This window comes from Hemiscyllium ocellatum, chromosome 5 (genome assembly GCF_020745735.1).
Source record: "Hemiscyllium ocellatum isolate sHemOce1 chromosome 5, sHemOce1.pat.X.cur, whole genome shotgun sequence".
Classification (NCBI taxonomy): Eukaryota; Metazoa; Chordata; class Chondrichthyes; order Orectolobiformes; family Hemiscylliidae; genus Hemiscyllium; species Hemiscyllium ocellatum.
Genome location: NC_083405.1, coordinates 20,548,436 through 20,560,667, shown reverse-complemented (window position 1 = coordinate 20,560,667; position 12,232 = coordinate 20,548,436). Strand labels below are relative to the sequence as shown.

Below are 12,232 nucleotides of genomic sequence, written 5' to 3'. Positions count from 1 at the left end.
AATGGAGATAAAGTAGTCCGGACAGCAGCCATAAAACTGTGAATACAAAAATACGTTCAGGCCGTTTTCTTCAGCGTTCCATCCCTAATACACTGACAATCCTTTCAAAACCCTGCAAAATGTGACGCTTTGAAAATCAATACAAGGTCACGTAAGGTTACGTGGAGATGGGAGGTTGCTCTAATTTCTTTTAGTTTATTAGACAAAAATATATGATTCTGACAAGTTCTGCTCACGCGCTTATTTACAATTATAATCACTCTATATACAAAAAAAACACGGAACGTGGGAAAATAATTACCAAACCAATAATGATCGCGTCAGGGAAAAAAAAACCAAAATCAATTAGAATAACACGTGCTGATATGTTACAATGTGAAACAAATCGTTACATATTTGTCAAGTTTTTTTTTTAAAAGGGATTTTGTGTTGCTTGACACTGCGGCAAGAAAAGTGAAGCAAAATTAGCTTTTTTTTCAACTTTCTTTTTAATTTTTTTTTCCTTTCACGGTAAAACTTCTTCAGACGGAAGAGATGGTTGCCAGAACTGGTGTCCCTTCCTTCTGGGGCCGTGAGCTGAAAAGTACAGAAGCACAAATATTTGAGTGGCCAGTCCTGTAAGATGTTGTGTAAATACAGTGTGCATCTCAAAAAGACCAAAACAAAAGTTCCAGACTCAATAAATACGTCTGTTATCACCAAATGTATAAACACTGACGGATAATTCCCTAAGCATTTTTCCTTTAAAATAAATAAACCGCGTCAACAATGTGCAGAATACTGTGTATTACTGTGACCTGCCGGCCTTTTGGAAACAAAATTGATGCGTTAACCATAAAAAAACCTCACCTTTCATTTACGGGCTGAAAGGATATTTTTAGCGATTGTGATGGAGATTCGCCTGGAATACATTCTCTTTCTGGAAAATAAAATAAACATTCCGGGTCAGTCTCCAGGCAAAGGCATGATTTGAGTTTTGAAGTTAAAATGCAAGTTTAGCGAGAGATGGGGGGGGGGGGACGGACGGTTGCATTTGTCCTTTGAAGCTCAGTTACATCGCTGAAAGCCGTCAGATCTGGCATCGGCTGAGAGCTGAATATATAACATTAAAAATGTAAGGCTCACTGGAGGGTTGTGTGTGTAAAATACCTGTGTGTTTTGGGCTGGGGACGTCTGTTGATTTTTCATTGCTCACTGCTCCCAGGGCTGCTGTTAACACAGAAGGCTGTTGCTGCTGAGGATGTTGTGGAGGATGATGATGATGATGATGGTGATGATGATTTACACCCAGAAACGACCTGACATTTAGCAAAGAGTTCTGGCCCAGGAAAGCGCCGTTTGTCCAGTTATGAAACTTGCTGATCTGACAAGTATAGAGTCCGTGGTTTGAGAGAAAAGCTGGGTGCTGGATGGTCGACGGCGTGTGACTGGTCGGAGAGCATTTCTGGGCGCTGTCCGGGCTGGTTGCAGTCTCTGCCAAAGACCAGATTTTGGGTTTGCTATGATTTGGGATTAGCAAATTTCCTTGTGCTAGAGATACGCCCCTGGTGCCATTGTTTTCAATGACACTTCCATCTACTCTATCCGTCTCCTTTGCTTTACTGTCACTTTCAGACCCCTGCAATGTCCGATCATGTTCCCTATCCACGTCTGCTTTCTCCTCCTCATTACTGAGGTTCAGCTTTTCCTCCTCTTCCTCATTGCTCTGCTCCTCGTCGTTTTCGTCAATTTTATCGATGTCGATACTTTCCAGGTCAATCTCCTCATCCTCCTCCTTTTTCTCGCTCTCCCCTTCTGTGTCGCTGCCGTAGAGAGTACCGTCATCACTTTTACTCCGAGCGCCCCAAGTCATTTTGTTCTCTTTCTTCAGTCTCCTCCTGGCGTTGGCGAACCAGGTGGAGACCTGGGTCAGGGTCATCTTGGTGATGATGGCCAGCATGATCTTCTCCCCTTTGGTCGGGTACGGGTTCTTCCTGTGCTCGTTGAGCCAGGCTTTGAGAGTACTTGTGCTCTCCCGGGTGGCGTTTTTGGGTCTGGCAGGATCTCCATACTGAAACTGTCCATAGGGATAATAAGCAGGAGCTGCATGTGCTGCAAATGCCGCCGGATGAACCCCAGGATTATCCTTTAATTCGTACTGTGATCCCTGAAATGAAGTCAGACAAAGGGACGGGGGATGCAGAAGGGAGAGTGCGTTAAAACAAGGTCAGGTTTGTCTCATACATTATCTGCAGTCGGCCATTTGAGGTCAGAATTCGTCACGAAAACAGGGCACACAATAAGCAATTCAAAGTTTGGCATGAATTAGTGTTAAGTTTTCAAACTTTTTTTTAAATTATGAAAGTAGATTAAACTTTCCGCAAGACAAGCAGAAGACAAATCTTGTCGTCACAATTGTATAATTAGACCAAACTTTAGTAACTCAAACATGGTAGTTCAAAACAGCTGCCAAACACTATTCGCAGCGAAATGCATGTAACATAGCTGTTAGTGACTAAAATACCGAATTATAAATAGAAAACTTAGAATTACTTATTAGAAAACCTATATTCTACATTTAAGACCGACACTACAACTTTAAATTATGTTATCAATGGGCTGCAATGTCGTACATATTTTAACTGAGATTTAAATTACAGGGATACAATCTAAGCCTCGTGTTTTCTGTTTTGTAATTGGTTATACAAATCTTTGAGAAAGACTGTTAAAATACTGAGCCAATCATTTCAATCACTTAATTTTCAGGAGACTCACTTTTCCAAAACATGTTTCAAAACAGTAGGCATAATATCTTTTTCAAGATTGAATGACTGATTTCAATGGCGGGGATCTTTTTTCTCATGATTGCGTTTCAGTGTTACAAATCAAACATTGCATGGACATTTTGGAGGGAGGAAAAGGAGTATTTTTAAATGTCTGGACGGTGGGTACATCGGTGTTCCTGAGTCTACTTCAGCTCCTTGAAAAAAAAATTCCATGTTAAATTTAAAAAGTTGAAAACATTGTATAATTCAGATCATACTGAGATAGCCGCAATGTAAACAATGCAAAAGAAAGCGGGTCTATTTATGGATCTTTAACTGTTCTGATATTCAGAAATGCAAATTCTGCTCAGTTTGTTTTGCAAGTTTCCACTAATGTAAACTTGGAAGGTTTTATATTAATTCTTCACTTTCTGCTTACAAACGTCATGCTCTTCTGGTTTTGCAGAGGCCAACTTTCTCGTATATTAGATAGGATTCTGGGTTGACCATTTGCATTTCTATATTATGTGCTTTTGGCGTTGTACGATAACTCCAATGACGCTTAATCAAAAGAATCGTGAACAATCTTAACTGTTCTGGGAAACCTACACGAATTTAAATTCAACGGCAGCGCCTGTTATCTGTTCCAAGAGAAGAATGAACAGGGCGTCTGGATTATTATCAAGCCAACAGGAAATCTTCACAAACTGGAGGATCAGTAGTCACCGTTCAATATTTTGTAGATAATTGTCTGGGCTGATCTCAAAAAAAAATCTCCTTGCACTTCTTCAGTCTCGACGTGAGATGATCGGATTTCCACCCCTGCAAATCTATGCAAAACCCTTATTCCCAGGGCCCAGAGTCCATTACCCAGATTACCAAATTTGCCTGATTATTGATTTGTTTAAGGGCGAACTGAGACAGGAAGAGAACCGCAGTCTTAAAGCGAACAACGAGTTATTCTAAAATCACAGTTGAGCCGACTTTGCAGTGATCTTTCATTCATTCTCAAGGTTATACAATCCATATAGAGACGGTTAATTGCAAAACTTTTGCATTTTTTAAAACTGTGCTATCCGCAGTTGGAATGAGCAAAATAAATGATATTTTTTAGTCGCATTGTATGACGCATAAAATAAAGTGAGGTGCCTTCATTCCCCTGTACCGTGTGTGGATATGACAGGTTAAAACAAAGCTCTACGTTCAGTTGCGGAATTGCATATTTTAACTGCAGTCTGGAGCGAAACTCAAGACAACTTTGGCCTAGCTCGTCCACAATTATACTAAGACAACAGACACTGCCATGATCTTCGGACATGGCGAGGTGGCCACATTTAATCAGAAAATACTACGATAAGAGTTTATAGCGTGTCCCTGCGCGCTGTTCACAAGAAGAACTGGGAATATGGCCGGACGATAAGAGAATGTCAAACTTTTCAAAGCTGGCTTCTAATTCTCTCTACCCACGGGCCCAATATCCCTTTCGTCCTGCAATCCGGAACAGTGATTCTTCAACGTTTACATCGTATTTATGGTACTAATTTCAATCCAAAATAAGAAAGGCATAATGAGCGCCCTTTACTGATATTACGTTGAGCAGTACGAGCGGCCAGATAATGTCTCGCTGCTTTATAAGCTCGGCGCTGTAACTGTAGATTGCTTTGGTTAAAATTAGAGGGGGGGGGGGGATAAAAATCTGTTTCTCACCTCAGGTCTTTTACATATTTGTGGGGGATGCGCACGAGACAGTTTTTTTTGGGGGGGGGAACTTTACTGTAGCCGCAGAAATGGGTTTCTTTCGAAAAGATTAATAAGAATGCCCCGCACAAAGTGTGGCAGGAGATTGATCGCACTTACCATTTGAGAGAACATGGTGAGGTCGGTGGTGTAGGGGAGGAAAGCGCTGTAGTTCTGGGCTGTGTAAGGGTTCGCGTACATTCCCAGCACCGAGGTGACAGCAGCGGCGGCGGCGGGGTTAGCTCCAAGCTCGGCTCCTCCTCGGGAAGAAGCGAGCACTCCCTGCCGATCGGCAGCGTACACAGCCTGGCTCGCACTTAAGTACTGAGGATACCCTAGCTGAGGGAAGGCCATCTCCTCAGAAAGAGATCTTCACCAACTCAAAACGCAGAAAACGGCAACGACAAAACAAAAATAAAAGATCGGGGGGGGGGTGAGGGGGAAAAAAAAGAAGTCGCTCCCGGTCGTCTCCAAATCCCGTCTCTTTTTGTCCTAGCCTGCAGAGTCTCCCTGTAAGCGATCTGATCGCCAATTCAACTCCAACTGATGTGTCTGCCCATAGGTCCTGGCAGATCCGTAGATATCATTTGAAGTTGATGTTTTGACTGACAGGTCACTTTAGCGGCAAGCCCCTCCTAGTTTGGAACATGTGGCTTCGCACGGTTGGGCCACTCTGTGTTGTGTTGTGTTAAATGTTTTGCATTCGGATCTATTCAGTGGAGCACCCACTGGTGTACGACAACCTGTCTACATGATTTTACAGCTGTCCAACACTGCTATTCCTCCACCCCCCCCCCCCCCCACCAACACACCAACCACCCCCCCCCCCACCCCACCCCACCCTTCTTAAACCGTCCGGTGTCCCTTTTTTTGTACAACCTCTCGGATTGTTTTCTAGCCCCCAATAAAACAAGTGTCAACACTCGCACCAGCCAACAGCTATTATACACGCATAATTTAATCATATAAGCAGGGCCAACAGACAAATCTTGTACTGTACTGAGCTGAAAGGGAGCTGACTTTAAAACTCAAAAAGATAGATCATTACCAATCACCCTAAATTACACCAGATATGTGCTTATAGTGGTGTCAATGTGATGACAGGCCGTAAGAAAGAACCTGATGAAATAACGAATACCAGGCAATTTATTATTTATGCATTGTTAAACAGACCGGACCGCCCGTGTGTTCGGGATTAACAATAAAGAAGGGCGTCAGGTCTTTGTTTTTATTTCTCTTTGTGTTATCTTTTTTTTCGCTGTTAATCTTTCTCTCACAACTGCCGCCTTTCTGTTCTGCTGCCTTCCCGCACTAAACATGGCCTGCGTCTACAGGCAAGCAACATTGCGGTTTTGTGTATGTGTGTGTGTGTTGGTGGAGATACTGAAAAGTGATCAGGGAAAGGCCAGGAATTGGAGCTTTTTGTTTTGTTTTTTTTTTGTCCGGTCCCCTCTCCCTGTGACTGAACCGGGAGCTGCAGGTAAACGGAGAGATGGAGCCTTTTGCTTTAGAAACCTGGCGGGCGAGGAAATGTCTGGGTTCTGTCATGGTCACTGGATCGCGGCAGAATTTTGAAATAGTGATACATTCCAAGAACTTATTTGTGTGATTATTAAAACAAAACGAGGTCTGCTCACAGTTTCCCGGTGCAACTTGCGTCAAAAAGAGTTTGCAATAGTTCAATTCGGAAGATTGCAACAAGCTGACCCAGTTTGGACATGTAAAATATTGAATGGCATCAAGAAAGTTCTTTCTTCATCAAGCCCCACATCCCCTCAACCCGCCAACAAAACCATTTTTAAAAACCGGTAGGTCGTGCTTTGAAAGGATTATTTTACATAGGAATTTAAAAAGAACTGTTTACAAAATAACGTGAGTCAAGATGGTAGCCTTTAATTCCATAGTTAAACCTGTGTCTAATCATAAACACATTTGGATAGACACCTAATTCAATTACTCTGGTTAACTTTGGATTTGCTTGTCCGATGTCGCTTTGCTGAACATTGATTGTGAATTCAGGTGGGAGATCCTCAAATAGGTTTGACGGCGTCTGAGATCTCACCTCAGACCAGTTGCGAGGTCCGTGTGTAGCCCACACCCAGTTGATACCTCGCAAGTTACCTGAATGATCGTCGCCCACCCGCAGGGTTAACTTGCCACTTAGTACATCCATCAATCACGTGAAACTTCTTTGATACGTCTCACTTAAACTCTCATCGCATTCCAACCCCATACTTATCAGATGCAATGCCTTATCTTCTCCCAAATGATGCGTAACTTCACCACCTTCAGAGCCCATCGCAGAATATGCGACAGCTCTGAATGTGCAGGCGAAGTAACATTATCTGTATGTTCTACGAAGGACTGTTTTTATTTTACCACCCTCCCTTGGTGTTTTTGTCTTTTATGCTGATATCGTCTCAATTAAACCGGAACGCCCTCGCTACCTTGGGCGAATCACAGCAGCAAAGTTGTAACTGCAGCTAAAATTAAATGTGTCGATAAACTGAAACTTGAATGAGGCAAAGAAATCTCAAACTAATGAAAAGCACAAATGAGATGACTAAATCACACCATTGATTGTGTGAATATGGGGGCTGTCATAGCTAAAAGGAAAATGTGTCCACCTGTACTAATAAATGAGACCCTTATGAAACAAACTCAAGGCCTCAGGCCAACAAAGGGAGAAAAACAAAATACCAAGCTGCAATACCTGATATTAAGTGGTATCTTAGGGAAAGTGCTTAAGATTATTTTGCTGTATAAATGTACATTTGCGAACAAAAACGCACGAAGCAAAGATTTTAAATGATGAGGAAGAGTAATGGGCTCGTCAACTTTAAGGGCATTTAAATGGTCATTGTATAGGCATATGGACGAGAATGAAATAGTGTAGGTTAGGTGGGCTTCAGATTCCGTCCACAGGTCGGTGCAACATCGAAGGCCGAAGGGCCTGTACAGTGCTGTAATGTTCTATGTTCTATGTAACTCCTGCAGCAATCAACGTTTTTATACACCGAGAGGAAATTACAAAAATAAAAGTTAAATTTAACACGAACTTGATTGATTCCGAAAAAGCATTTGAGAGCCCAGATAAATCCACACATGGTGGACTGCACAGTGCTATGGCATTATTAATCAGTGCCATGATAGAATTGTATGTTGTGTTTAAGTAGTGGTCGGAGCCACATTATGGCTCAAATTCAATACTATCAAGGATGTGCCTGGCTGTCCTTTTGATTTAAGCTAACAGTCTTCTTGGAAAGAACCGAATAGTGGGCGATTGGATAGAGTACGCAACAGTGACTTGGGAATCTAGGTGATTCGCAGAATGTTAGGGCCGGTAACTTGAAAACTGGTAGTGCAAGCAAAATCAAACATAAACAATAGTAAGGCAAAGGTTTAGGGAAGTGTTTGTGGGAGTCAAGCCAATACATCCAGCTAAGTAGTACAGAAGTTCAAGTTTTGAACATTGAGGCTACCGAGTTAGACAGCTCCACTGCTTTGAAATAATACCCTGGCCTTCTATTCTTGGAAAGTGTTGCGATCTAGAATCGGTAAAACAGATGAAGTGTCTGGAGGAAGAATGACTTCGCATCCAGAACAAAGATCAGGCTATAAAGATGTATTCTGGATTAGAGGCGCTGGAAGAGCACAGCAGTTCAGGCAGCATCCGAGGAGCAGTAAAATCGATGTTTCGGGCAAAAAGCCCTAAAGATGCATTATTGCATTCACACTACAGTGTGGTACTGAAATGTGGTTAGTGTCAATGGCTATGGAGAAGAGACCTGACACTTCTATATCAAATTATCTTTGGAAGACGGTCGTGTTTAGAATAGACGAAGATTGACAGAGAATTTACGAGCGGTAAAGCAGAGGCACATCCATTGCCTCCGAGGTGTGCCCTGGATACTGCATCCTAGTTTCTGAAACCAAACAGTGAAGGGGGCACCTGTATCATATGTTAAAGCAGGACCCGGAAGGATAATCTGAGAATAGAATAGCCAGCTAAAAATGGTCGTGACCTTTCAAGGATGGAAAATATTGTCTGATTCATAGTAAATAAACAAACGCAAAATTACTAAAGTCTCCGTTTGCAGATAATAGCAATGCATGAACATGCAGTTTAAAGATTTTCTTTTTCCATTAAGATTTGTAACAGTGGAAGTTGTTCACCGACGTGAGTTTGTCAGTTTTATTCGAGAGCACATATACTAACTGCATTTAAAGATATTTATACTGGTTTGCATATTCATGCGGGTGAAAAGATAAATGCATATTTTATAATAAAATGGCTACTGTACGGAAGACAGTTCGGCCCGTCGTGCCTATGACAGCTCGCCAAGGAACAACCCGTCCTGTCCCAACCTCACGCCTTTTCCCTGAAGCCCTGAGTCCTTTTTACCCCTTCAGATAAGTTGTCCAATTCTCTTTTAGTACTGCCTGACCTTTTTGAAAGTACAACTCTGTCGTCAAATGGGGTAGAGTGTTGCCAAGCAGATAAAAGGATATCAGCTTTCTTCCCGCTGTCGTCCGTAAACATGCGGTAAGTACTATCACCAAATTAATTAAAGAACAACTTGATAAGAATGCAGTATTTATGATCCATTCGACTAAACTGAAAGCAATAATGGAAAGATAGCAAGACGGCGAATCTGCTAAAATGACCCGAAGCGGGAGAGGGGAGCGATGGGAATCAGCGGAACACATCTCTGGCTCCGGGGACAGGGCTGAGAACTTGTTGGAAATAATTCTTGGGGGCTGGAGATGGCAGTGATAAAGCGGTCCGTTCTCAGAAGCTGGTGATGACAATGATGGTGACTGCAAATAGCTGAAGCTGCGGAGGAGGGGACGGTGAGAACAGTTCAGTCTGTGGCTGGGAAAGAGAAATTAAAGCAACTTAAAGGGTGTTTAATGTAATTATATGAGCAGAGACTTTTCATTGGAAGGACATAAACTACCATTTAACAAAACCCAAACTCTGACTATTTGTTTAAATTGTTCAAGAAAGACTATGATCTGTGTCAAGGAAGAGATAAAGCTGCAGATGCTAATGATCCAAGCAGTCAAGGAAGTCCGATTGTAGTTTGTTTTGATTCATTTAAAAAGAAATGCCTTTTATCGGCTCTTGCAGTGACTGATGAAAACCGTGGAAGTGATGAGTGGCAGTCACGCTTGAGTGACCATGCGGCTCAGCAATAATCATTACCATCACTGATTACATATCAGACGGTGGTCATTTCAAACTCCAGTTAGCAGTGACACCGGCCCACTGAAATAATAGCAGGATCATCTGGTCGAGTTGACTTCGGATCAAGTGCGCAGGCGACTGTGGGTAACAAGTGTCATGTACCTATGGATGTGAAAAAGAAGTTTGTGGTATCAATGGATCCCGCGCCTGGACTACAGAAGGCGTTTTGTCCCGTATTCTGAATATGCTGATTGATGTAAAAAAAAGTTAAGGTGTGTTTGCAATGCAGCTTTACAATAAGCATAAGGATAATATCATGCCCAATATTTTAAACACGCCTCGGCAAGGGAGGGATGGAACCATTTTCGGTTCGCGCTTGGTGTTACTAGGCTACCTAGCCCGGGTTGATTTGGGCAGTGGGTGGGAGGCATGATCTTTTCGCCACGTGTCTGATTTGTCAGTGCTCTGGCCAGCTCCCCGATCTGATCCTGATTGACAGCTCTGGTTCAAGCATCGTTATTGCTTCACAGCTTTGGAGGAACCATTCGCAAACAAAAGCAGCCCGTGATAGCACGTAAGAGAAGCTGAACGAGGACTAAGGGGGGTATCTGTTCTGACTCGAATACACAGCTGTACACACATCCCCGTCGGGAGAGAGAGAGAGAGAGAGAGAGAAAAAGATTTCTGCTCACCTAATTTTCCGGTCTCTGCATTTCAACGCCAGTACTTCAAAATATTAGTTGCCGATTCCAATCTAACAATACAGCTCACTGGAAGTGTAAAAATTTCGGGATTATTTATTTGCTGCGATATTTAACTCCTTCTCCACGACTTCAAACACGAGTCGTGTAAACACTGAGCGGAGACATGTCACCTTAAAATAAAGGCAAAATACTGCGGATGCTGGAGACCTGAAATAAAAACAGAAAGTGTTGGAGAAACTCAGCATCCATGGAGAGAGAGAAAAAAAAGTTAACGTTTCGACACCAACGACCTTTCTTCGAAACTGCAGTTTTATTTTGCGCATCTCACCCTCTCTTATTACCCCCAAGATTATTTGACAGTACAAGTGACGTCCAAGATAATGCACATATCTCATGTCAAGCCAACAACACATAATCGGAGCTGTTGTTGGCACGATTCGATAAACCATTTCAAAACACTCCAGGCTTAATTGGGGTTGTGGAGTTATTTGTGAACACAAAAGTTTAAGCTCACCTTTTCTTCCTGCCAGTCAAGAAGCGGCAAGTTGGTCACGGATTTACTTAATTACCATTAGCCATGTGAGTGTTTTCCCCCACCCACCCCTCTCCATGGCTTGCAATTTCGTGTCACTATAATTTGGCTTCAGGCGTCGATGCAATTGCTCTCACCAGCTGCAGTTGTATGTCAGTTTATTTCTTCATTGTCCTGGAGGGCTGAGCCTGTGCATTTATAAAAAAAAATGTTTGTGCTTGTAGGCGGCAATCAATTCCGTCTGGAAATGACTGCATTGTAAATTCCTATAGTACAGGTGTAGCTCCTATGTGTCCGATTGTTTTGGAGTACTCCCCGAGCGTGCTGCACCTTTCCAAATGCAATTCAGCCAGGCTGTCAATTTGAAACAGCCGGGAGGTAGGAGATCAAAGCACTGCGTGGGAGTTTTCACTCTCCAGATTATTCTTTACCGCCCTCCTTCCCCCCAACCCCCCGCCCTATCACTGCCACCTCCTAATTCTATTATGAGACTCCGAACAAGTTACACATTTGGAATCCACACGCCGTGCCAACGGGCACATCATTCTACCAAATCGATAATCGGAAGCTCTTAAAGGAAATGTTATGTTAATATTCCAGTAATTAGGAGAAGGGTTAGGACCTTGAAAACATATTCCGCTACATAACAAAGCTAATTGTATTCAAGTTTGTCCAAGTATTTCAAGAATTCAATATAGTGCCTTTAAATTCAGTGGTGGAGCAGAACGGACCCAAGACGCTTTCTTTTATTGGTGACTTTAAATTTTTAAACCGATTACTGATTACTCAGGCGACTGTCGTTTTAATTGCCAGCCAGTTGTGACCTCGCAGTGTTTCAACACAGCGGCTCATCAATGAAGATGCAACGCTTTTCAGTGCAGTTGAGAAAAGAAAAAAAACAGCGTAAAGTAGGACTCTCGATTCTCAGAGCCCCATGCATGACCCATATATTTGCTATTTCGGGGAGGGTAGTCAGACCAGAACATCGCAGCAACATTCCTGCTCTAGCTGACTGTACTAATTTACTACTCTTATATAAAATAGATATTGTGTCCTCTGATGCGTCCATGTGTTGCTGATCTGTTGGAAATTTATCGCCCTATCTATGATAAATCTTGCTGACTCCAAAGATTTGTACAATATAAAAAAAATACTGGTACCGAGGAGCGAATTTCAGATGAATTATCCTTTCAGGTAAAATATTAAATATTAAGGAGCCAATCTTCCTTAAACACATTAAGGATTAGCATTTTGAGAGGGCTCCAGAGGTGATGAACATCGAAGGGGTCAAAGTGAATTTGACATTGTGCTGCCCTCGTTAGGT

General features: G+C 42.5%; 1 protein-coding gene across 1 annotated transcript; it reads right to left on the bottom strand.

Annotated features, from left to right (window-relative positions):
- Nucleotides 1–424: 424 nt before the first annotated feature.
- LOC132815953 (iroquois-class homeodomain protein irx-1-like) lies at nt 425–4,900 on the bottom strand. Its single transcript, XM_060825331.1, has 4 exons — nt 4,602–4,900; nt 1,150–2,146; nt 850–919; nt 425–576 (listed from the first exon to the last, which is right to left on the bottom strand). Exons 1-4 carry the CDS (start codon nt 4,833–4,835, stop codon nt 522–524), a joined length of 1,356 nt encoding a protein of 451 aa, XP_060681314.1. The 5' UTR covers nt 4,836–4,900; the 3' UTR covers nt 425–521.
- Nucleotides 4,901–12,232: the final 7,332 nt, after the last annotated feature.